This window comes from Anomalospiza imberbis, chromosome 7 (assembly GCF_031753505.1).
Source record: "Anomalospiza imberbis isolate Cuckoo-Finch-1a 21T00152 chromosome 7, ASM3175350v1, whole genome shotgun sequence".
In the NCBI taxonomy this organism is placed as follows: Eukaryota; Metazoa; Chordata; class Aves; order Passeriformes; family Viduidae; genus Anomalospiza; species Anomalospiza imberbis.
The window spans coordinates 20,547,335-20,573,491 of record NC_089687.1 but is presented as its reverse complement, the minus strand read 5'-3'; the positions used below and the strand labels follow the sequence as shown (position 1 = coordinate 20,573,491).

At 39.2% G+C, this 26,157-nt stretch overlaps 1 protein-coding gene and 1 long non-coding RNA gene across 2 annotated transcripts in view; one reads left to right on the top strand and one right to left on the bottom strand.

Annotated features, from left to right (window-relative positions):
* Positions 1–5,137: 5,137 nt before the first annotated feature.
* The window catches only part of LOC137477568 (uncharacterized), a 36,234-nt gene continuing 15,214 nt past the window's right edge, over positions 5,138–26,157 (bottom strand). The window contains exons 3-4 of the mRNA XM_068196792.1: positions 6,198–6,364; positions 5,138–5,632 (exon numbers count right to left, since the gene is read on the bottom strand). Of these exons, the coding sequence (XP_068052893.1) occupies positions 5,599–5,632; positions 6,198–6,364 (201 nt within the window). The 3' untranslated portion in view covers positions 5,138–5,598. The remainder of the gene's footprint in view (positions 5,633–6,197; positions 6,365–26,157) is intronic.
* Positions 22,522–24,988, top strand: LOC137477609 (uncharacterized). Its single transcript, XR_011001090.1, has 2 exons — positions 22,522–22,701; positions 24,693–24,988. It is a non-coding gene; the product is annotated as an uncharacterized lncRNA (long non-coding RNA).

The following is a 26,157-nucleotide window of genomic DNA, read 5'->3' as shown; positions in this document are numbered from 1 at the left end:
TTTCACGAGAATCTGCTCCATGATCTTACTGGGCAATGAGGAAAGGCTATCTATACTGTAGTCCTTGTTGTCTTCTTTTTTTTTTCCCCTTTTTAAAAATGAAGGTTATGTATCCCTATTTCCATTACATTTTTTAAAATAAGTAGCAAAAGCAGAAAAGGACAAGACTGAAATTTTATTTCCTACACATTTACTGTATCATTACATTCATGACATAGAAATGCAGCCTTAGCATTCAGTAGAGGTACTTAGTGTCAAGGAAAGGATTATAAAGACATGTCTGAGCATGTATAATACCCTTGTTCCTTCTAACAAGTCATGGCATCTTTATGACCCCCTTTCAGAAGGGCATCCTCAATCTTCTTTGGTGATTCCCTACCCTACACTCAAAACATCTGCTTCCCCTAAGGACAGCCTGATGCTGAGTTTGGAGAACATAATGAAATCATTAGAGTCAGTGCAGTACCTACACTTGCGTCAGAAATTCACTTCCTTTTAAATGCATACAATGTCAGTTAAAACTCCTCTATCTGAAAGGTATAGATGAAATATATACTGATGCTCAAGAACAAAGCACCTCATTAGCTCTCCGAGCACAGTGCACTGCAGCTTGTCATTATCCAACGCATTCCTTGCAAGCCACTGGGTGGGGGATATGACAATCCCTGAGGCTGCATTGCAGAGAAATATTATCGACATTCAAGCAGTACCAGAAACAGAATATTGCCCAAAACTATTTGTCATTGGCATTTCCTTTAGTATGAAAGATGGAGGGCAAATAGAACAAGCAACAAAAACAGCAACAACACAAACAAAAAACCCAACTCACTGGCGAAGTGTAGGAATATTGCCTTCGAGGTAATTTAATTTATTGATAAAAGCCATTTATAAGATACCTCTCTGTCTCATCTAGGGCCACAACCCAATAGAGGATATATCCTAGGATGAGTCATGCATCAACATGTTGCAATGGGAATTTCTTGGTGTTAATGGGGTGATCAAAAAAACATAAAGAGAAAAGGTAAGTTATTAATCCAGTTTCCAAAACATATTAATACTATTTTTTCAACTGTAACTGTTATAAAAATGGTTACATTTTACCTGCTGTACAAGAGAGATTTCTGAAACAAGACCCACAGAGTTTTTCTACAGATGCAAAGTGATAATGATAACTACAGCACCAAACAGGACAATCCCTCATGCTGCAGCGGTAACAAGAATTCCTGCAGATGAGTGGAGAGTGGATTCAAGAAATAGACATTCAAGGACTGAAGCTATTAACTTGACTCCAGAGAGTCCTGTGACTGTGTATTGCAGACTGATTCCTCCTCTAGACCTGTCTGCTGCTATGAACTCAAATAGATATCCTCTGCAGGAGTCCTTCTAAATGTACCATTTCACTCTCCAAAAATCTGAAAACCTACAGAGCTATTTTGCTATTTTGCCCCAGAGTGGCAGTTAGAGGAATCTACCAGCACTGTAACAAAATGTTAAGTCGAGTACTTTTGTCACAGGAATTGAGGACTTCCTAAGTAACCTTGAATAAATTACATTTGCCTGTCCCTCAGCTGTCATGCAGGATAGCGCATTGTCCACTTATAAGTTTGCTGAGAGGCCCTAGTGCTCCCAATACCAAGATACTGACAGCCTCACATGGCCAAGCATAAATATCACGTGAGCCCCACAGAAAAGCCTAGTCCTATATACACAACACAATTCTTAAGTGTTGTAGTAGGTTGACCCCAGCTGGATGCCAGGCACCTACCAATGCCATTCTATCACTCCCCTCTGCAACTGGATAGGGGAGAGAAAATATAATGAAGGGGTTGAGATGAGGTCTGGAGAGAGCTCACTCACCAAATGTCATCATGGAAAAAACAGACTCAAATTGGAGAATTTATTACTAACAAAATCAGAGCAGGGTAGTGAGTAGTAAAATAAACTTTAAAACCACTGTCCCTCATCCCTCTCCTTCCCAAGTTCTACCTCCTTCCTTCCAGCAGCACAGGTAGACAGGAATGTGCGTTATGGGCAGTTCATCATACATTGTTTCTGCCACTGCTCAGGGAGAGGAGTCCTTCCCCTGCTCCAGCATGGGGTCCCTTCCATGGGAGACAGTTCTCTATGAACTTCTCTGATGTGAGTCCATCCCACAGGCAACAGTTCTCCAAAAACTGCTGCAATGTGAGTCCCTATTCCATGGAGTTCAGGCCTTCAAGACCAGCCTACTCCAGTGTTGGTCCTTCAAAAGGTCACAAATCCTACCAAGAAACCAGCATCAGTGTGGGCTCCTCTCTCCATGGGTGTGCAGGTCCTTGTGAGAAGCCTGCTCCAGCACGCGTTTTCCCACAGGTTCACAGCCCTTTCTTGAGCATCCACCTGGCTCTGGCCTGGGACTCATCTATGGGCTGCAGGTGGATCTCTGCATCTCTGTGGATCTCCATGGGCTGCAGGGGCACAGCTGCTTCACCATAGTGCGCATCACTGGCTGCAGGGGAATCTCATCTCTGGTGCCTGGAGCACCTTCTGCCTTTCCTTTTCCACTGACCCTGGTTTCTGCAGAGCTGTTCTTTTTACATATTCTCACTCTGCTCTTCTCTGGCCCCAATTACATCTGTGGAATAACTTTTTTTTTCCTTCTTAAAAATGTTATCAGGGAGGCGTTACTATCATTCCTGACTGCTGAGGCCGTGGCCAGCGGCAGGTCCATCCTGGAGCCAGCTGGCATTGGCTCTGTCGGACACGGGGGAAGTTTCTAGCAGCTTCTCATAGAAGCCACCCCAGCTATCAAAACCTGGCCACACAAAACAATTGTAAACTACCATTCTTTCAAATACTGCTATTTATCAATCCAGTCTCATTCTTGTCTATTTATTCTGTCACTTTCTGCTGTGCTCCAGAGGCTTCTGTATATAATCAAGTCATAAACATGTTTTACTTTGGTTTAAATTTTGTTTAATAATAATTTCCTGAGTAGCTTTAAACAAAACTAATTACACACACAGAGACAGGTATACAAAAAGAAACAACTGCTAACTCTACTTTTTTTTTTTTAAGGACTCTTCAGTTACTAAATGTAAGTCAAATTTCAAAAGAAACCCAGGCATGACAAGGTACAGAAACTGTGCCTCTCTTTGGCACCCACCTTTGACATAGATCTTCTATCCACAGAGTAATTTTTTCCTCATGCAATGTATTTGTGAAATCCTCAGGCATCTTAAAGTTCTGGAATCTGAGGGAAAAGAACAAGCTAGAGTGAAAGAAGTGACCCACATATCCATAGCGTGTTACGTGGCAAGTCAAGCAGATACAAATAACAACCACGTCCTGCTTCCTGAGAGCCTTGCCCACATATTGAGCCCCCAAGCTGGCAAGGAGGGCCTGCAGCCCAGCATGGCAAGTACACAAGGCTGAGGATGACCTGCCTTAGGGCTGGATGTTACTGGCATTACAGACTGACAGGCAAGCTTGTCAGGAGGCAATTCATTCTCCTAAAGCTTGAACCATTCCCAACATAAGAGAAAAAGGATGGTTACAGGACAATTTTTTTAAACAGCCATGAAAGTTCTTTTCTCTCTCTGCTTTTTAGGTCTAACTGGTCAGTCTCTCTCCTGAGCACTGTAAATCACTTGCTCATTGCTGATTGAAGTTAATACCATTTCCATAGTTATCTGTGACCTCAAGATTTCTCTCCTTGCTCTTTCATGACACTAGGGGCACAGGAAGAGGATTTCCTAACATTGAGCCAGAAAAACAGAAACTGAAGCCAAACAGAAAATCAAACTGTGATCTCCCTTCCCCTCCCATATTTTGCCTTTTCATTCTTTAATTAGTAAGGAAAGCCAAAATAGATGTTTTCCTTCTTTTACTTTGCTTATGTGTTTGTTTCTGACAGAAGAAATTTGTCATTCCTGCAGGAGAACCAACTCCACTCTTCTATAAATAAAATTCACTTGTGTAAATGGAAGCTTGTTGGAGAAGTTTCAGCACAACTAATTTTAAAAATGAAAAAGGAGAGCCAGAAGCAAAATTTAATTTGGTCTCACAAAAATATTGAGAAGCAAAGACACTTATTTGGTCATATTTTCAAAAACATTTATGAAATGTGAAGCTACTACTTCTTTTACATGAAGCACATTAGTTGACCAGCATAGGGTTAAACCTATCAGAAATCCAGCAAAGGAGAGTAAATATAAATTTCCTGAAGTGCACAGTAAGACACTGTTAACCAAACATTGTTCTTTCTTAAATAAATGCTCACATACAAAAATGTATCACCTATTGCTGTGCTACGTAAGCAGGTTTCAACACTGAACAGCCTGGTGATTTACAGATGCCGGGGTTAGAGAAGAAAAAGAGCACAGACGGCTCTTGTCAGCACTGTACAAGAGTTTGGCAGAAGACCTGAGAAGACAGAGAAGCTACTAAGGATGAACTGAACATACTGACAGCCCTTTCAAACCTTTTCTGAATAAGATAATTCACAATGCAGTTTACAATTCCATACAAGTTCTAAATTTCATCCGAATGTTTAGTATCTTACCATTTAAACTGTGTAGTCCTGATTTTAAAATTGGACTTCTCATCTCACAGGGAAAAAAAAAAGAATTATTTATTTCCAATTGCAACTGTGCACACAAAAAATGTATATACATATGTCTGTATCTTTCTGCTTTGTATGAAGGACTCGATGTGTGAAATGCGACTACCCCACACTCTGCTAAAAAACAGCATGAACTAGACAATGGCAATCATACATTAAGGAAAGTGGGGAAAAAATCTATGTCAGAACACACAAAATAGGTATTCACAGTGAAACAAAAAGAAAATGAATGTCCCTCAGTCTGTGGACTGATTATAGGTTGCCATTATTGTTTTTTTCCCCTGGGAGATTATGTCTCTCAGGAGGTGACATCCACTTAAGGGACAATGAACCACTATTTATATAAATGTCCATCACTGAAACTCTCTAAACAATTGTAAATATTGACCAGCATGCAGCAGATTATTTTTGGCCTCACTGTCACTGGCATATATCGTGGATAGCTACTACAGAATAGCAGATCTCTTACATTCATACTTGACACATCACTGTTGAATGTGAAATTTCCATCAACAACAAAAGCAGCATTTAATAGTAACTTTGTTTCCCTAACAGAGACATTTGCCTTCATAATAATATAAAGACAAAAGACAAGCAAGATGTTTTTCTAACAAAACTGATATATTTTTTGCCATTATACTAGGCACTACCTATGTAAATAGTACAATCCCATGGTAACAAAAGGTTCCTTTCCACAAGGAATATCTCCAATAGATTCCAAAACACAAAGCTTTGTTCTACTATAACCATTTAAATGTGGCCTGTAATGCACAGAAGCATTTTCCTCAGTTGCAAGAGATACTGCAATGTGGGTTTGTTTTTATTAAGACAACAGCTCCTTATATTCAACTGCAAAGCAACAGCAATATTTTCAAATTTAACTTAAGAAACTGTCTGATGTCAATCCTTGAAGCAGGGCAATCCAGCACTGAGTTAGGAGCATCCTGCTACTGCCTCTGAGGTAAAGACCACAAACTCTGCACAGTTCCCAGCTCTCAGCTCTCCTTTTGAAACCGTAACTTTACAAGCCTGGAACAAACAAATATTTGTAAGACTCACTGCAAGACATTCATTGTCATAAGACAGGCAGGACAGCAGTATTTGGAACAGAACGCAGCAGAATAACTAATAGCCAATTTTCAGAAACATCAAGTAGGTACTGTTTCTTTTCTGTACAGTTTTGGATGCTCTATACCCAAAAACCAGACCACGAGAGGAACTCAAAAAACAAAGAGAGGCGATGACTCTCTCTTGCTCCCTCTTAGCCACACCCTTTTTGGGTCTAGTAGTTCTAGCATTATACTCTTAATTGGCTTGATATTCAAATTCCCACCTGAGATCTAAAGGAAATGAAAAAAATATGTGTGTGTGTGTGTGCGCACTAGTGTAAAATAGGAAGATGTAGCAGCAGGAAGCTGATAATCAAAACTTTTTTTTCCATAATGCATTTTTGTTTGTTCAAAATAAAAGACCTTATTTTGAACACATTTCAGAGATGTAAATCCCTGCTTTATTCATTACTTTGCTGCACCCTTTTAAGAGCTCCAGCAGGGGAGGAGGAAAGTTGTGTGAAGCAGAATAATTAGGGACTCACACTATAATTGTTAGGAGCACTGAGCACAAAGGCAATAGTAAGACAAGCTGCCTGAAGCTTTCTTGGCTGCAGGAAGTGGCGTTACCAAGGTAATCACTTTCAAACTGTCCAGCAAGACTGCTGAGGAACTTTGTACTGAGAGGGATGTGCTGGCCAAAGTGTACTTCCTGTAAAAGAGAACACAGGCATTCACTGATAATTTGTAGGACTTCCATGTTTTGTCTTACATATGTGTTTCTAGCTTGCTGAAAGTTGAAAAGCTGAGCTCATTGTGAACATTTAAGATCTTCCCTATCACATCCTGAATCCTGCAGTTGATTTGAAAATCAGATGGGGGTAAAGGAAAGCAATTTGACAATCACTGAAATGCTAATCAAATTAGATACAGAGAGGTTGGATACGGCTTATATATACATTTTCAGGGATTAAAGTGCAAGGATCCACACTTCTCCAACATTGCAGATAAATATATTACTTGTGCTTTCCTTCACAGGCCTCATTTGGTGCCGCTGCTGTGTTTGCTCCAGGAATGCAGCCCTTCACTCAGCTGTGATGTGACATGAATTTGAGCCTGACAGCTAGTGCACTTGAGATCCATACAGAGGCTGTGCTTTTAATTCTGGAGATCCACAGTGAAGCATCTGCTCTTCACCAAGATAGCAGCTGTTACACTAATCTGAGGCCTCTGTGCTAATTGTGGCATGAACCAGTCACAGTAGAGCTAACTCCTATCCCACACTATCTAGGTGTTAGATTATCCTGCTACAGAAAGTGGACAAAACCACATAGAGAAGGAAGGAGGTGACATGAAAGGAAGGGTGACAGCAACAACAAAAGGGCAGATGTAGATTTCTGACCAGTGGCAGAAGAAAAGAGGCCCGGTGCTGCAGCAGTGGCCCTGTGCTTTTCATAAGGTGGCATGACACAACCCCTGTGTGCTAGAGGACAAGCAACTGAATATGGCAAGGGGGACACTAGAGCCTAGAAATGACTTTGTTGCTCCAGCATTCTGATCATGCACCTTCCTTGGAAGGAGCAGGAAGGGTTTTCAACATACAGTGTTGAAGTGCCTCTGCTCTGCTGTGTTTTCCACTTTTCCTTAACTATCACACTCATCCCAAGGTATAAAAACAAATAAAAACCCAGCAAGAAAAGACAGTCTCATTTTAGACAGTATTTAGATTTGTCCATTTTATGTGAGTCAAGTTATGCCACAAAATTGTCCAGGAGCCACTTCAAAGTTTTTCAGTTCATTAACAAAAGTTTCAGGCACCGGGCCTGTGGATACAGTTTTACACAAAGGTCGAAGGACCTCCAACATATCACTTTCCTAATGCCCTGTATTCAAAGCTGGAAGTAACTCCCTATGTACACATTTTTAACCATATTTCTATGCTCAGGCTGCAGAGGACATTGGTCAGAGTATGTATTTTCTCTTGCTTATGTATCCTAGCCTCAAGTAATCAATCAAGCATTTACCTCAACACTAGAAAATACCTAGTAAATAGCTCTTTAGAATTTTCTCATCGTAACCAAATGTGAACCCACCATGAAAGGAAGAAAACATATTTTTGAGCAATAAAGCCTTTGTTAAAGACATAAAAGCTGCCACAACCTCTCTCTTCACAAATTTATATAGCTGTGAATTTAGCATCTCCAATAATCTTAGCTGCCCCTATATCAAGGGATGCTATGACACTTCCAGCATTTTTCCCTATCAGTTCTTTAGAATTTTATATTTTAAAAAAATTTAAAATCATTAAAATGTGATCAAGCAGTAAAGACTTTTAAAAGCCACTTGAATGTCTTCACTTCTCACCTCCAAAATTCTTTGTGGTTTTGGGGATTTGAGGGTGGTGGTGGTGGGCTTTTTGTAGGAATGAGTATTGAGCACAGGGGTTTTTTCATATTAAAGGGTCTAACTCTTTCTTCAAGCACAGCAGAGACAAGACAGCCTGTAAACTGTAAGCAGTCTTCATTCCTTATTGACATCTTTCTTGAAAAATGGTAACCTTTAACCTTGCAACGTTATTTCTCAGGGGGCTGATTCAATGAAAAGTCTGTTTTGGTCAATGGCAATTATAGCAGCAGACCTCATGGTAACCTTTAGTGTGTATATTCTGCCTTGCAAACAATGCCAATTAAATGATTGACTGTCATTCCTTAAGTTCATTTAAAATTACATTATCTTAGAAGATAAAATACTGTCGATGCAATTTATAATATGTCTCTTCAAACTGCTATGCCAACAAAGATTTATTTCTTCCAGGTCAAAAAGAGTTACAATAAGCAAAACAATCTAAAACTTAAGTTGTAAAATACCTTTAAAATAGAGGAAACACAGGTTTATGACATAGGGTGATTTGGGGTTTTTTCCTTCCTTGCATAGAGGGATTGTTTGGATTACAGTATTGGGGGTGTTCTGTAGCTGTGGAGGCTTGGTGGATTTAGTTTGTTTGTTTTTAGCTTCCTGCTATTTATATCTTCTTCTATGAATCTCTTCTGTAGTTCTCTCTCCTCCTGTTGCTCATGTTAAGCTAAATCTCTCAGAGGTTCAGAAAAGAACTGATATTTCAAATACACAGGATAAACTGTGTCTCAAGCCATTTACTGTCAGTCTATCTTGTCATTAGTGTTGTTAAATATATTAACAACATTTTAGCAAAAACCCATTTGCATATTTGTGCCAGAGACAATTTGAAGAATTTTTTATGCAAAAGTGTTGCTCAAGAGTGACCCAAGGTATCACCTCAAAAGCCCCAGTTTACTGACCTCTGCCTCTGCATGTAGGAAAGCCTAGAAAGTTTGCATCTGCTTTGGTCTTCCCTGTTAGCTTTAAATCAGTGAAGTAGTGGAGGTAGGTAATATATTTCTTCCAACTATTTCTAATAGCATTTTTTCCTGCTGTTTCTAACAGGAAATCAAAGATAAGACCACAGGTATTTTCATAGCTTCACTTTACACTAATTTGAATACCAATTTCAAATTTCTCATTGAAAGTATTTGTTCTTTACTGTTTAATAATAACATTCTTTAAAGATAAAGCAGATTTTGGTTAATTTTAAATTTAAAGCAGTTTGTGGTTAATTTTTGCTAGGCCCTGCTCAACTGTTAGAGAAACTTTAAAACCATTACATTTCTAGTCTATTCTCCACTACACACAAAGAGATAGTCTCTTACAAAAAGACAAACTTGTAAATCAAAACAGGAGTCAGAGCAAAGTGAGAAACACTGCAGTGCACAGCCCCTTCTTCAGTACCTTATCAAAAATATCAAACATGTTTGCCAGTCTCATATGGATTTGGTGTTGCTTTCAGTTAAACTTTTTTCTGCTGGTCTAATAAAAAAAAAAAAAAAACCAACACTAACTTTCCCCATCCCTGTCCAGTAATGCCCTTTGCATAGTTGTTCTTCTGTTACTGTTTCAAAGTAGAATAATTACACAGCATGACTTTTGTCAGCCTAGAGCAGCTTCCATCCAAAATACCTTTATTCGTATTTTTTACCTCCACTCAATACTATAATTTTATGTTTCAAGAATTTTAAAGCCTATTAAGTAGAACAAGATCACAAAATTAAATTTATGATGACAATCAAAACCAGTATGAAATATCAAAAATATTTTAAAAGCAAATATAGATAATCTAACCAAATGAGACTAAGAGGTATTTGACCATACAGTGCTGTCAGCCAAATATGAACATGATTATGAGCATGAAGACATCTTTTCTATTGTTGATAACAAGCGCCTGTTTTGAATTTGAGGTTTTTATGGTTTCTTCCTAACCCTCATCCTCCCCCAAAACCACCTTCAATGCTGCAGCACCTTTATTTATTATTAACACAGAACACAGTACTAGTAAATAAATCTCCAAAACTTCCTGAAGTGCAGAGATGACAATACACTACACATACCACTTGTCTTTTGTTTATTTGTTTGAAGGAAAGACCAGACATTGACTCTACACGGGATGTGTAGAGTAGTTCATCACCAAATAACACTTTAACCCTATTACAATCCATCAATTTCTATAGATTTCATCTCTTTGCTAGAATATTCTACTAACAGAGTCTTTGCTTCTCTACATGCTGTTTTGACCAGGAAATTAACGGGCAAACATAGGCAATTATAGCACTTTTAAAGACAAGACTTTTGTTTTCCATCATATGGCGATTTCCAAACATTTGCCAAGCTTGACTGTGAAAGATGCAGTCATATTTAAAGAAGTGCTATAAGTATCAAAGATACAGCCTTTCCACTGTGAAACTATACGAGTCGCATCATTAACCACTATAACCTACTGGTGTCAATGTTCTGCAGAAACTGATGGTTTTAAATTTATATTCCTTTGTAGTTTGAAATACATCACTGCATGGCACATTGATGACAACAAAGCGCTTCTCACCCAGGTTATGTCAATCACCAGTATGTTTAGTCCTGATCACACATATATATGTGATTAATCATGCCTTTCAACTTCCAACATAAAAACAAATTATCATTAAATCAACTGCATTTATATTTAACATAATGCTTAATCTTACGTATATTTCAGGAGAACTACCATGAATAAATATGCAATCAGAAGAATCTCTTGTTTATAACTGCACTTGTTTTAAAGGTGCACAGGGAACACATTTACACAGATATTCCCAAGGTGTTGGTACTAATATCCTAACACTGCTGAGAAAAACCTGACATCAATAACATAATTTCCCAGATAGCAACACCACTTATATGACCACAGCAATAAGGATCACCATAAGCTATGTTATCATTATGAAGTCCCAGTCGAGAGCAGACTAATAAGCATTGTCCCCAGAGCAGGGGCTGGGATGGGAACCTGAGTCCCATAGCTTCTACAGTGACCTCCACTTTAGCTCCTCTTCAGCACAACTCTGTTAAGCACGGGACAGATTCCCTGATTCAAGCTACTCAACAGGAACTGCAACATTCACTGTGCTGACTTAGAAGCTGGCACTTTAGCACAAACATAGGAACATCACAGAGGGAAGATACATGTTGTGTTGGAGTGATCAACGAGCCCCTGAACCACAGCTGTAACAACAGAATGGCCGTCACTTTGGAAGTCCTCACAGATTTCGGTTCCCTCCCAGGTCTTCAGAGTTTTTATGTTTATTAGGAGGTTACCCTTTCATTTTCTTCCTTAAAATTATCTTATGATCACCAATGTACTTTTCTGTAAAATAGGTTTACCTGGGTAAAATAAATAAAGAATAAGAAAGTGCTTTGGCACCACAAAGAGTGGCTAAAAAGGAGAAGCTACAGCAGCATAACTAAAATGGAAAGCATATTTCCTCAAAAATATGCTGGCCATAATTTTTACTCCTTCATCCAAGTAAAAATATAGCATACATTAAGAAATAGAAAAATAGAAGAATCCACTAAAAACATTTGAAGAAAATACATTCTCAATCAAAAAACAAAACAAACCAGGAAAAAAACAAGTGCTAATGACAATATTTACTGTATTTTTTTCTACATCTTTCCTTTGGCAGTATCTCAATAAAGAGTTGGAGAAAATTTGGAACTATTTCATATCACTTCATGTCTAGATACATATTTTCCTCTATGAAAAGTGAAATGCACATGCATCAATTGGCTGAAATCACTACAGCTACAACAGTGATTACTCCTCCCCATTAAAACCAGAGCAGGAGCTCCGGAGGTACTTTAGAGGCTCTCCCATCATGTGGAACCACCTGATCATAAGGTTCTCAAGCTGAAAAATCTGGAAGCTTTCTAAGTGCACATTAGTTGACAAGGGACAAAACATCACATCTTGGTTACTACTAAAATAACATTGTTTCATGAGCTACTGGAAATGTGATGCCTGGTTTCCTATAGACTGTCCTAGATTTTTTAACCCACTTATCCCCAGGCATTGTGATCAGCCAGACAATTGACATATGGGTCATGATGATTCCAGAGCTTCATGTGTGCCGGCTGTCCAGCCGGTGCAGGATGTGTACGTTCATTGACCAGCTGGCTGATGCCCAGCAGAGATGACTGGAAGCCAGGATATAGCTGCCTTTTCTCAACAGGAAGTACTAATCAGGCTGTTCTCTTTAACCCAGCTACTGATTTTTATTATATATATATATTTATATATAATATATATATTTTTTATATATATTTCCAAGCAATGTATAGAGAAATAACCATGAATTGTGCCAATATTCAATGACAAATTCCACATCTACTTCTGTATTTGTTATCCTGCCACATCCTGAACCACTCATGGCTACAACTCTTTAGCATTGCAGCATTACTTGCACTGAATAGCACCAGCACAGGAACAACCTTGTGCCCAGTTACCACATGTTTTGGGGAAAAAGTTGTCAAGATTTCAAGTTCAGTGTGACACAGGACACCCTCAACACAGTCTGCCAGTACTGGAAGCTTCTTTCTAGCCTTCATTCATAAGGTGCAGTTTTTATATATACTTTTAGAAGTAAACACCCTAGAATTTAAGGCCATAAGATAAGCCTGTAAAAAACATAATCTCAGATTCATGCCTACTACACAGCTGGTGTTTCCATAATATAAAATGTTTTTAACATTTCCAGCAAATGCAGCCAAGCATACATTTCCAGGATTGTACAAATGAGGGTTATTCTCTAGAGCTAAAAATAAGCAGAATGAGGTCTGACATAGAAAAAATTATTTTCTTGCTCAAATGTATAGTGTAACTGAATGCAACTGCTAGACTGTCTCTAGCAACCTCAACAACAGCGACAAAATTAAAACTGCAGTGATTTTTTAATAAAAAAATCTACGTATATGTGAGATGTTGTAGCAAGGGCAGATTTGCATGGTATTGTCTATAGAAATACTATGACCAAGCCACTTTAAAAAGACTGCAGAATGTGTAGATGATTATTTTTTAGTTACTAAGTCCAAACTGTCTTCATACCTCCACTACTCCCATACCCACACTGTATAAATGACCCAATTCTCTCACCTCAGAGGAAGAAGAGGGTATTCCTAGTCATTACTTCTGTAAAGCCTGGACTGGGGTTATGACAGATCCACGAAAACATCAGCTCAGTGCTTGACTACCAGCAGAAACCCACACAATTATTAAGAACAGAACAGTGAACAAAAGAAAACAGTATTATGCTGCTGAATAAAAACATGATTTTCCAGGCCTTGAGTACAGTTCAGACTAGTCTCATTATTTCATCAAGTGAAAGGTTCAGAAAAGACAACAAGGAAGAACAGAGATATGGGTCAGGTGGCCAGGTTATGATTCATCAGCCTAGGAAAGTGATGGCCTCAGGAGCAGGTGGCAAAAAAAGGGAAAGAGTAAGGAGAGGATAGAAAATGTTCTTCATGGTCTCTTCTGATATTAGAGATAGGGTCTAGAAAATGAAGCCATCAGGAGCCAGCTCAGAACCAACATGCACAGCACTTACTCACAGAGCTGGTCAAACTGTGCCAATCTGAACAAGCCGTGCCCTGGAGACATGTAAATAGAGTTGAGGTGCTGTGGAGGAACAAACATACACTTGGAAGGGAGCCTGGCTATGCTGCTAGATAGAAAAAGAACATTAAGCTCAGGAAATCATCCTGGACTGAAAATAGTTGGAAGAAGGAAAGCTACTGAGAAGAAGGTATGGGGAAAAGGCAGTGCCTTTTCATTCAACTGTGTGCATGTGGGTTACAGAGACTGTTGGCCCAGACAGCTTGAGCTCTCCTAGGTTCATACTGCAAAACCAGTTTGCAGCACAGCAGTAAACTCTCTACTGATCCTAACTCAGGTTCAGCCCTGTTGCTTTTGCTGAAATAGCTAGAAATTGCTATGAACAGAAAATGTTGCCTTAAAACAGTTGCCAGGGCCTGTCCTAGCAGTGTTCTCTGTGCCTGCAAAATGTTGTGGCCAAAGAGGGAAAAACCAACCATGTATCCACTCTTGAATAAAGTCCAGATAAATTAATGTTTTCCAAAGACCATATTGGGTCTATGTGCTCTTAACTAAAATAGGCTACACAACCTTCAAAAGATAGTTCACTATTTTGGTTTTCAGAAAGTCATAATGATACAAACCACACTCAGACATCATCTATTATCAATATAGCCAATTTGCCACTTTTCTGTTTCTAGGTTGGAGCAACTCTGTTGTAATCTTGGAAAATGTAAAATAAAGAAGTAAAACGTGGAAGCAGTCCTGGCAACTGTTATTTTGAAAGCACAACAGGGAAGAAAATCCAGAAGGTACTACAGCATTTGAATTTGTAACTGATTGAAATACTCATGCTGCCCACAGCTACATCAGCAGATCTACCCCAACAACTTCCAGCCAAAAACCACCATAACACCACTCAGCCCCACTCCCTTCTGGTCCAGCTTTATCATTCACTATGAACAAAGGCTGATGTGGAGTCAATTAGCAAGACAATTCTTTACAATACAACTCAAATTCATCAAAATTAATCTACTGGTTTACACAAGAAGTTTTATACAAATTCCATGACCTATTGCAGAAATAGAGTGCAGCTGCTTCATCCTTCCAGCTGTAGATTGTTATTTTCTATTATAAAATTGCATGGAGGTTTGTTTTAGGCAAAATCATAAAGCCATACTCAGCTTGTCACTATCCCAAAGCAAGTGCCATAATCTATATGCCATAACCCATTCTATATATATTTTATATACAATCCTCAATCTCATCAGGCAAAAATATTACCAGACACAGCAGGAAGACGCAGAGAAAACACACACCAAGAAACCTGTGCCCTAAACTCATAAATTGAAATTACTTAAGCCTTGACAACCTATAGAGAACCTTTTGAGAAATGCAGAGTGTGGCAGGTGCGGTCAGCACTTGTATGGGAGGAGTTCCAGTTTTCTGTGCCACCATCTGGGCAAGGCTGCACTTCTGCTACACTGTACTCATTACTCACTGTGACAACTATCATAGCAGCTGTGATGTCTGCACAATATCCAGGCCAAAAAAATAAAAAAGGCTATTATTTCAGTAAGTCATTAGAATTTCATCAGATCTAAGGGATGTATATGACTTTGAAAAATGTATCAGCTGTTAAACTCAGAACTCTTCTGACAAGTTACAATGTCAGCTATGCAACTGACGTCTTTGGAACGGAAAATAAAATTTCATGCTGGAGCATTTAATATTCAGTGGAAGCAGGCTACTGCTGTGTCTTCCAATAACAATTTCAGCAGATGCAACATGATAGTCTTCCTAGGAAATAAGATCTTGGCTTTGAAATTAGAAGTGAGTTGTGAACTGGATTCAGGAGGTTATCTGAATGCAGGACTGATATCAAGACTGATAAGAAAGCTGTTTGTCTATAGAGAAATACAATACAGTAGGATGCTGGATTTCAGACTTCACTGCAGGTGAAATGCAAGTTCACATTGGCTGAGAGAAAAAGAAAAGCTTTTTGTCCTAAAGTTCTTCTAAACCCATAAAAAGCATTTCTATTTCCTAAACTGTTTCTAACACTATCAGTACTAATCACTAGCTATAAGAAAAGCACCTGCATTTCCCCTTGCCAATACCATACTACCTCCTAAGCACACACACAGGATGCTACAGAACAATTTGTCCACTTGGTCTTGCAGTATTAGGAAGAAATGGTCCAGATCTGAAAAGTCCATTTCTGGCAACAGGCTATGTATTAGGGAAATCAATCCTACCCTTCCCAGCTACTGAAACCAAATATTGCTGCTTTTTATTAAGTCAGTATTTCTTTTCCTTGTTTCTCCTCAAGCAATTACCATGTGAGGTTGACAAACCTCAAATGCTAGTCTAAGGACACAGATACAGCTTGTGTCCAGAACAGCTGCAAGAGGATACAGAAATAAAGTGTGCTTGTGCTACCATGGTGCAAATGGACACTCAGCAACATGTACTGCACCCAAAACTTCCAAGTAAGAAAAGACATTTTCATGAGGCTGTTTCAAGGGTTTCAAGTCACACACACTTAGCAATGATCAGAAGAGGACTGATAACAGTTCAGCAACGCTGTAACAACTAACAGCCCATACTGTCACAGACCTGTAAGCCATCTGTTCAGATACAGGGGTGTCCTGCACAGATGTCCTGGCTGCTTGCAAGTGCTGTACTGTCTCCACCACCTGTCAATACAGGAAGTTCTCCTGAACAAGCTGCAAGATTTGAAAAGAGAATTTCATGCCCTGTGGATGGAATTAACAGTATGTATACATCACTCCTATCCCTTCTGTTTCGAGCAGGGCAGTAAGTTTCCTATGAGCAAGGTGAACCACCTCATGTGGATCCCCCTCCTGCATTTCATTGTATCATGAGTTACTAAAGGAAAATCATAAAAGCACCTTAAAACAATTATTCCAGCCCCTCCAACATTCTCCTCAGTTATGTTCTTACATCAATAGAAGTGACATACTACAGAGACATTTCAGCTATTGAAAAGTATGGATCTGACTTCCCATCTTAACCCACTCACAGAACATGAACTTTAAATCTGCATCCAACTCTGGGGTCCCAGCAGCAAGGAGGATGTGGACCTTCTGTGTTTCTGCTGGAGCAAGTCCAGACAAGGCCACAAAAATGATGAGAGGGCTGGAGCACCCCTTCTGTGAAGATAGGCTGAGAGAGCTGGGGATGCTCAGCCTAGAGAAGAGAGTCTCTGATGATACATTCTGGCAGGCTTCCAGTACTCACAACAAAGGTACAAAGAGACCTACAACAAAGCTGAAGAGGGACTTTGGACAAGGGGTTGTAGTGGCAGGACAAAGGGCAGTGGCTTTAAACTTGAAAGTAGGTATATACTAGACATTAGAAATAAATTCTTCACTGTAACGAGGCACTGAAACAACCTGCCCAGAGAAGTCGTGGCTGCCCCACCCTAGAAAATGTTTAAGGCCATGTTGGATGGTGCTTTCAGTAACCTGGTCTAGTAAAAGGTGTCCCTGCCTATGGCAAGTGGGGTTGCAATCTCAGGTGACTCTCTTTGCATACTTATTAGAATATAAAGCTCTAATTACATTATTGGACCACTTCTGCATAACACCCGTATTTAGTATTTGATCATTCAGAATTTATTTTTATCCTCTATACTAAGTATATAGGTGATGCCTCTGTAACTCATTCCATGTAAACCACTGACTCCAAGTTACAAAAGAGAATTTAAATCTGGTATTTTGTAAACATGCCTCAGTTTGCACTTAACATATGCTCTTTTAACCTAACTTCTTCAGATGCAAATTCCTAACTCTTAAAAAAATTAAATTACGTTATATGGAACAAATGCAAGACAGATTCAGAAAAACAATTCCCCTAAAATTTATGGACATAAATTTTGACCTACAGACACAGATCAAACATCATTCCAAAAGCTTAAAATTTGGTCAAGCTAAAAGTATCTGAAAAGTGATCATTTACACACAAATGCCAGGCAACCTTAATTTCAAGGAACACCATCATCTCTATTAACTATACACAGTACATAGAGTACTCCTATATTTTGCACACTCTGAAGACTTGTACTGCAGTTCTCATGCTTGATGACCAAAAACAGACACACAAAATCCAAGCACATAATATAACGAACATTAGTTACCATATCTTGTATAATACTTGTTTAAAAGAAAAAAGTATCTACAAAATTCTTTTGAGAGCTAAAAAGTTTGATTGTTCTTGACCAGAAATGTAGGTACATTTACTTTACTTTCAAAAAAAAAGGAATTTTAATTTTTAAAATAATTAACTTTTCATTTAAGATATTCATTGTTAAGAAATCATGTCCTATAATAATCGGTTTCAAGAAGTATATTTGCAAACAGAAAATTGTGCCTAGTCCACATTTCATAAAACGTAATCTGCATTTTTCCTATGTCACTTGTCACATATTTCATTCTTATAATAATGGCATTATGGCAATGTCTAAAATAAAGCTAAAGGCAAACACAAATTCTCCTTAGGCCAGTGGGGAGAGAGGATAAATCCTTCTTAATCCTCTGAACACACTGAGGTTAATAAAGTGTTTGCTAAGATATTTTAAGAGTCAAGTCAGTTTAATTTTAAAGAAGCCCTCCAAAATATGGTTAGTTTTTCTTTATCTGAACTTTCCTGTTTCATTTCTGCTTCATCCTACTATATTCAAGCCAAATGTGAAGCTTTAAAAACTCTTATTGATATTGGAACACTTTCCCACTTACAAATCTGTTCTTTGCATAGTCATTGTGATGAGAGGATAAAGCTACCACTGAGGCAGCCAGAAGTAACAGTGTCACAAGGGAAAGAAAAGAAAAGAACACCCCAAGGCTCTCTAAAAGCAGCCCAAGAGTTTCTATTCATACAAGAAGTCTAACCAATGGCAAAATACTGTTTTTCTGAAATATTCATTTACATAAATAGTAATACAATTTAGATCTAGGTCTACAGTCTGAGTAATTGGTGGGATAAGCATAGAAAGACAGACTAGGAATGTGTGCTTACACAGTGTACCAGATCTAAAGAACATTTCTTTCCCAGAACAGCATCCACCATGCCTAGGAAGGTGATTCATCATGACTTATGTGAGTCAGGTTCCCATTACAAAGGCATCATGAATCACTCCTGGGCTCTAGGTCATACTCAAAATGCACACACAGCACAGGAAAAACGTTCTAATGCGATGAGCAAAGGAAGTACTTTCAGCATGCAGTCACTACTACATTTCTATTTTTTAAAACGGCTAAAAATAAAAAAAAAGAGAACTAAGAAAAAATTTCAAACAAGCTCAGCAATTCTGATTCTTGCATCAAAAAAAGCTAATAATGTAATATCTCTCACTAAAAAACAAGAAGAGTCCTCTGCAAACTGGGTAGTTAGCCAGTGAACCTAACTGTGGCAGCTCAGTGACTCCAGCATTTGCTCAAATGGGACTACAGTCCCAGCCAAGCAGTGCCATGGACACTTTTCATTTGTTTCCAAAAGGTGTACTGGAATACCTTCTGTTTCTGCTGGACTCATTTAAATATGACAGCACCACTTCCTGGCTACATTAAGGTAAAAGAAACATGTATTAATAGGCTATCAATACACTAATAACTTTAAAGTACAAAACTCAAAGCCTTATATCAAGTAGTACCAAATTTTATAATGCTCACATCCATCGAAAGAATTCAACATTTTCATATGTTATATCCTATTTTAAGGTCCATACTGTCATTTAGTTGTCCCATTAAGATACTTTGGCTATGCTAACCAGCAAGAAAGACCAGTGTTCTGAAGGGTATACTTCCAATTCTCCAAGATCAGAAGAAACAAATTGCAACAACACACTAACTTAAGCAAAAAAACAAGTTCTCATTTCATTTCAGGACACACTCCTGCTATCCTAAATATTTACTGCATTCACCCAGCATAGCAGATTCTCACCTTGCACTGGTCTCCTAGCCTAGGTGCCTAACTATGGGATGAGATGTGTCTTGACACAGAGGCAAAAGCCAAAGTGCAGAGGTTGTGCTTGTAGACTTCCTGAACATACTACAGGTAGAAACATAAGACCATAGCTCTTGCTCACAGTGTTGCAGAGCAGCAACCCACACCAGTAAATGACATTTTCATCTTTCTAGACTATCTTCCCTTCTAAAACAAGGAAGTCAGCTCAGTGTGGGCTATTCCGAACAGTCTCCTCAGCAACTACCCCAAGGTGATCCAGGACTTGGAGGTGTTACCACAGCAGGCAGGAATCAGATCTGTTTCAGACAGCAGACTATTGCTTCCCAGGCTGTAGATGCACCTGGACCCTCACTGCTGGGCAGCAGCACTATGCAACGGAGAAGAGGAGAACTGGCAGGTACAGTAGTACTGCTATTCTCAAACTAGGAAGGCTGTTACTTAAGAAAAGAAAGAAGAACTATGACTCAGAAATTAAATAAAGACCACAGAGAAGTTTGACTGTGGCTGAAGTGTAAATCAGAAAAAAAAATCATTTTAAAGAAAGTATTTCTTAAACATATTTTGCTGCTGAAAAGCTAGCTTTGGCAGAAAAGCTGCAACTACTTTGTGATAGTATTGTTCTCCTCCTTGTAGAATTATTTTTGAAACTACCTATTAATGCCAGGTAATGTTGCACCAAGAGCATTGTTTCCTTGCAGTGTGCCTGCTCCTCCTTCAAGACATTCTCACTTGGGCTTACCACACCATGAGATAGCAGCAGTTGTCTCCCTCCTCTGTAGAGCTGGCCAAAAGATTTTGTGTGTGACACCAGAGTGTGAAGGGGAAGCTAGCAGGTGCTAAGATCCCCACAAATGGATGGGCTTCCTTACCTAAATTACTAAGGTGCAAGGTGCAGCTTGTAGTAAGGCAAGGGTTCTATGTCCCAGCTTTCAGATAGTGGGCACTAGCCCCTCAGGTGCCTCAGACAGCTTCTAACAGTTAGAAAACACTGAAGCAGTTAGTAAGACTTTTCCTTATAAACTTCCCAATAACTGCTCACATGTCTTCAGAATACTGTCCTTCCCGTCTGAAACAAAACACAGGGCAATGAGACAACCTGTGCTTTAAGACTTCCTCTAAGAATATGACAACCATTTTCTTCTTGGGACCACACAGTAAGTACAAATGCAAATTTTATTTAACCTCAAAAATTTTTTTGTTTCGGTCTCTTATTTAATAAGAATGTTCTTCTGGAACTATTGTTAGGAGTTTAGAGTATCAAAGCAAAGTCAGACACTCCATTTTTTCAGGAATAAAAGCAAATGTCTCTGTATGAGAAACATTTTTGTAAACATAAACCAAAACATGTGCAAACATCCCAGTTCCCATAAGAGTATGGGCACACCTGAAGGAATACTCTTTCCATGGGTCTACTGATAAAGGGACTGTAATGGTTAGAAGTGCAGGTCCTTTAGGGTTCTTCTCCCTAATGGATGAAATAATTGTCCCATCATTCTATCACTGTGAAACAGAGATAGTAACAGCTGGCATTTTTATGCCTGAGCATCACTAATGTAGGATATATCCTACACACAGGACATGGTATTATCCCTAATACGGCTTATGCTCACCAATAAGAAGCTCATTTATGACTATCCTGTGTCAGCTGTCCCTTAAACCTTGTGTAGAGATTATCTTTTGGAGTGAAGTAAAACTGTTGATGCGCTCCAACAGTTACTTATCATACCTATGCACAGAAGGCTATTTTTTTGATGGCATGCAGAGTTGAGGTCAGTCTTTCCTCAGTCCCTGCAATCTCTCCCTACAGTACCAGAAGTAAAACTTGTCTCTCTTCATCCAAAGATGACCAAGGGATATGATAGTATTCTGTATAGGAGAAGCTGTACAGGAAATGTCTGTTTGGTCTCTCATAAATTATTTCACTTACTACTACTAATTCACATCAGGTGACAGAATTTTTCATGTAAAGACCAGTTAAATTTCTATGTTTTTAAGCTTCCATGGTGTTGTGCAACAACAGTATAAATGCCTTCAAAAAGTGATTAGACACATTCTTGAAGGGTAGGTTGATCGACAGCTAGTAAAACGTAGCAGTTCATGTGGAACATCTCACCATGGGATCTCTCCCAGCTCCTGGTTGATTCAGACCGGAGAACAGAGAAGGGGTGATCTGTAATTCCCTTACTTTGTCTTTACATGCCTCCTCCAGTCTACTACTAGCAGTTGCTGAAGAAAGCACCTATGTAAGCCTTTTCATCCCATGACCATTCCCATATTAGTGTTCAGCCTTCCTTTCAGCACGTTCACTTTGCAGCATCAATGGAAACTTACAGCTGTTCACGCCTCTATTTCTAATTGCTTCTTAAAGGTTTTCTAAATCTCATTATGCTATATCCAAACAGTATATAAGAGAAACACCCTTTAAGAGCAATTTTTAAAGCCTTCAGTGCCTTTAGGATGAAGAAAAACAACATTAAATTGTTGACTAAGATAGCCAGTATTTCCTTACTAATAGCTGTACCAAGACACACAGGTATAATGACCACATTTAATCTGTATCTGACACTTCTGAAGTAACTCCTTCATCCTGGTAATAAAATCAGGCATGACATCCCCTGGCCTTCTTCCCCTTCAGCAGCTAAGCACATCACCTGCACTCTTAATCTACAACGCAACCAAAAACTGCATTGAGTGCTTGGGCCATGCGTCAGCTCAGAATGAAGAACCCAGACTCTAACTCAGGTAGTGAGATGGAGATGGCTGCCAGTGGCTTGGGCACACTGCAGCAGCTGGGCCTTGACACAGGACACTGTGCAACAAGATCACAAGTAGCGCCAGGCCATGCCTCATAAACATGCAACACAAAACAAAGTGGGGAAAAAGGAAGCAAAGATGGCATGTGTAGAAATAAGTACTTTTAACCTTTGTCAAGCAGGGTCACACTTACGGATAGCAGGCACAATGAAAAGACATAGAAGACAGACCTGCCTACAAACACCAGTCTGGCACTTCTCTCAATCCTGAGCTTGCTGAATCATGAAAACTGCATTCAAAATAAAAAGTGAGGAACAAAAGTTGAGCTTCTCAGGGTAAGAAAATGTTTCATAGTTCCCCCAGGCTGGTCTCCAAAAGTCTCCTCCCGTCAGCACCCCTAATTCATCTTTTAGAATCAGTCAGATTAAGTGGCTACAAAAGTCAGCCTGGTAGGCTACTTCGGAATTACCTTAGCTTCCATACCATAATGGTTCTAGTTCCTCCATTAAGCTAAAAAAAATCTCAATTGTACTGGGGAACATGGTGATACTCCAGCTGATACCAGACTGGATCATCCTCAGGCTGAACTGACAAATGGTCAAGCATAAGAAAAAGGAAGCACCCATCACATCTAGCTTTTGAAGACTTAAGCAAAGAAAAGGGAAGCATTCTTTTTCAGACCATATTAAATACTTGGCTAACTCAACTGCAAAATGGATAATCATGGCCTTAGCCACAAAAATAATACTTGCATAATGCAGGTTTCTCCCAGTATTCACTGTTGTTGAGTAAGATGAATCCTGTTCTATCACTACGAAATGTAGCTGTGTTAAATATTATTTTCTTTTTAGTTATTAAAAGAAAACAAAACCAAACAAAACCCACAAAACGTAAAGAGGTGCTTTACATTACCATAAATCAAAGGTCTTTCAGTTATGATTCAGAGAGTGGTTACTGGGAAATGCAATTAATGTTAATATTGAAGGTCAGAACAATGTGCTTGTGCCATAAACACTTCTATATTTAAGCAAGTACAGGTAAACATGAATTTCTTACATTATCTGTCATCTATTATATGAATATGTAACATTAAATGTTAGCTATCATCGTAAAGGGGTTGGACTGAGTTTACATCATGTAGAGAGTTAAGAAGTACTTTCTTTCCTCTTTCCAAACTACTCTCACCCTTTATTTCCAAGAGTAAACAGACGTAAAATCCAACACTCAACAGCTGATGGTGTATTGCTATTATTCCTATATTAGTTCCCACCTTAGGTTGTGCAGCAGCTTCATTTCAGTCTCAAAACTCTGTTTTGTTACTGATCAGTAACACTGTTCTTTTAATGATTAACTGAATAAATTAGCACCAGAGTCACAGCTGAACATTGTAGAACAAGATCCTATCACAATGGCTAGATTTTAAACTATGTATTTTAAACAATCGTTAAGAGATAAAAGTGCATGTAGTGTTTTCCTCTTAAACTGAAAAAGAACAAAACCTAAGAAGCTTTAAACAGCTTTGCTACGTAAAAAGCAATTTTCCAGGGAAGAGGCAGTAAGAGATTAAAGCATACCAAAAATCCACGTAACAACTCTAAGGATAATAATCTGCTATAATATACATTTAATACACATAATCCAGTTTCTTAAGGGTACCTTGATATACACATTCATTGACATGAGTCCAAATAAGACCAGCCTGCACCAAAACAAGATTCACCAAGCAGCTTTTGCACACAGAATAAATATACCTGGCTATCTAATATGAAACCTTTGATACATTACTGAAAAAAAAAAAAAAAAGGGCAATGTAGCTTTGCAAATCTGTTAAAGTAACTATATTCATCAATAAGCTATTTACTGATGACCTACACTTCCTTGTGTCTGTCCTGTACAATGCAACCACAGTCCCTGATTCCTAAGTGTCAGGATAATGCAGTTTATAAAAAACTTAATTACTCCAAAGGAAGCAGACTTTTCTTGGACATCTTGTCTTTCCTTTAATCATGGTACAGAGCTGAAAGCTGAAGATTCAACTAGAATTCTGTCAGTCAATTTAGCTCCACATACATGCCAGGTAGCTTTCCACTGATGGGCTGAATGCTCAAACTATCCAGCAGAAATTACCACTTGGCAGCCAACTCCTGCCTTCACATGTTGCCACATGGTGGGTGCTTCCCAGCTCCCCCCCAGCCTCTTTGCAATCCAAAACATGCTGCTGAGAGTACACAGCCTGGCAGTGATATTCAGCCTAAGTGAGACAGTTTGGCAGCTAGAGACACTAAATGCTAATTCAATGCCTTTTTTCTCTCTTCTTCATGAATAGCTCCAAGATGCTGCACCTTCTGTCCTTGCCAATTGTTGTATCACTGGAGCAAAAAGGTGGCAGCCTCTCTCTGAACTGGTATAATTGCTGCATACTCAGCTCTATCATTTGGTATGCTTCACACACTGTTCTGTGATCTGGCAACAATCCTGAGTGCAAGCTAATTTACACCTTCAGTATAATGGTTTTTGTATCTCCTGTAATGCTGGAATATATTACATGCAGCTGAAATAGAAGTCCAGCAAGTCACTGTCTGCCATCACCTTGTAAAAAGAACAAAAAACCGCGAAGAGAAAGAGATCATTCGCATTTTTACATAGCTGGTTTTTTTTCCAGTCCTTCCTGAGCCCATGACAGTGTCCTCTGCTTTTAACTACTTCTCTCTTGTATAACCCTGGAAACAACCCAGAAAAAGGTACATATACCAGAGACACAAGAGATGCAGCATTTCAGTTACAGAAAAATGTTTGAGTATTAAAATGCCTTCCCTGTTTAGAAAGATTTTGCACTTGCCCTACTAAAAGAAAAGTCCATCTTAAGTCTGTCACTCCAAAAACACAAAGTGCATAGAGTGAGATTTAGGAGCCTAGAGTTGAAATCTTCAAATCAACCCTTACAGCTCAAACGCATGTTTCCAAGTCACAGGGACAGCGGGGGGGGCGGTGGGGAAGGTCAATTCTCCCTTTTCCTCCACTTCAAAAATGTTGCAACACATTTCTCTAACCAAAGTCCTATGACTCAAGCCACACAGCTGTCTCACTCTGCTTCCTGAACACACCTTAAGATTTACGTAACTCTGTGTGTGCCAACTGCACACAGAAATGCACTACTTATAAGGGCACCAAGACTGTCATTTCACTATTAAGTCACTCTGCTGTATGCACAGTTTACCACAAGTACACTTATGCCAGCACATGAAGGGGTCAGTACAGCAGATGGAAGAGCAACCAGGACAGCAGGACCACCTCACTCAGACACAGTGCTAGCCTCTGCCAGGTCAATGTGACCATGAATCTGAGGTGTTTGTGTGCAAGGACAAACTTCATCTAATATAATTTGACTTCCTTTAGGGATTTATTAAAACGTTCTCAATATGCCCAACCATGGGTTCCGGGGAGAGTTTAGAGGTGAAAATGCACCTGCAGCCAGAAAACGTGACTGCAACCAACCTGTGAGAGACTTCAAGTGCCCCTGGATCTTGTACTCAGGTATACAAGATACATGACATGAAGTGGAAGTAAGCCACACAAGGCCAGAGAAGTAGATGGGCTATTTGAGGGTGAGCAGCAGAGTGAGAGTAAGCAGCAGTGATACTGGGAGGGTTAGTGGTCACTAGAGACAGCCCAAGCTGAGCACCTGGGCTATGTCCTGGGCCCACTTGCCTTTCCTTCCCTCACCCCACCTTGCCCAGGAATGCTCAGCACTAGTTCATTACTGATTCAAAGGATAGGGATGACTTTACAGT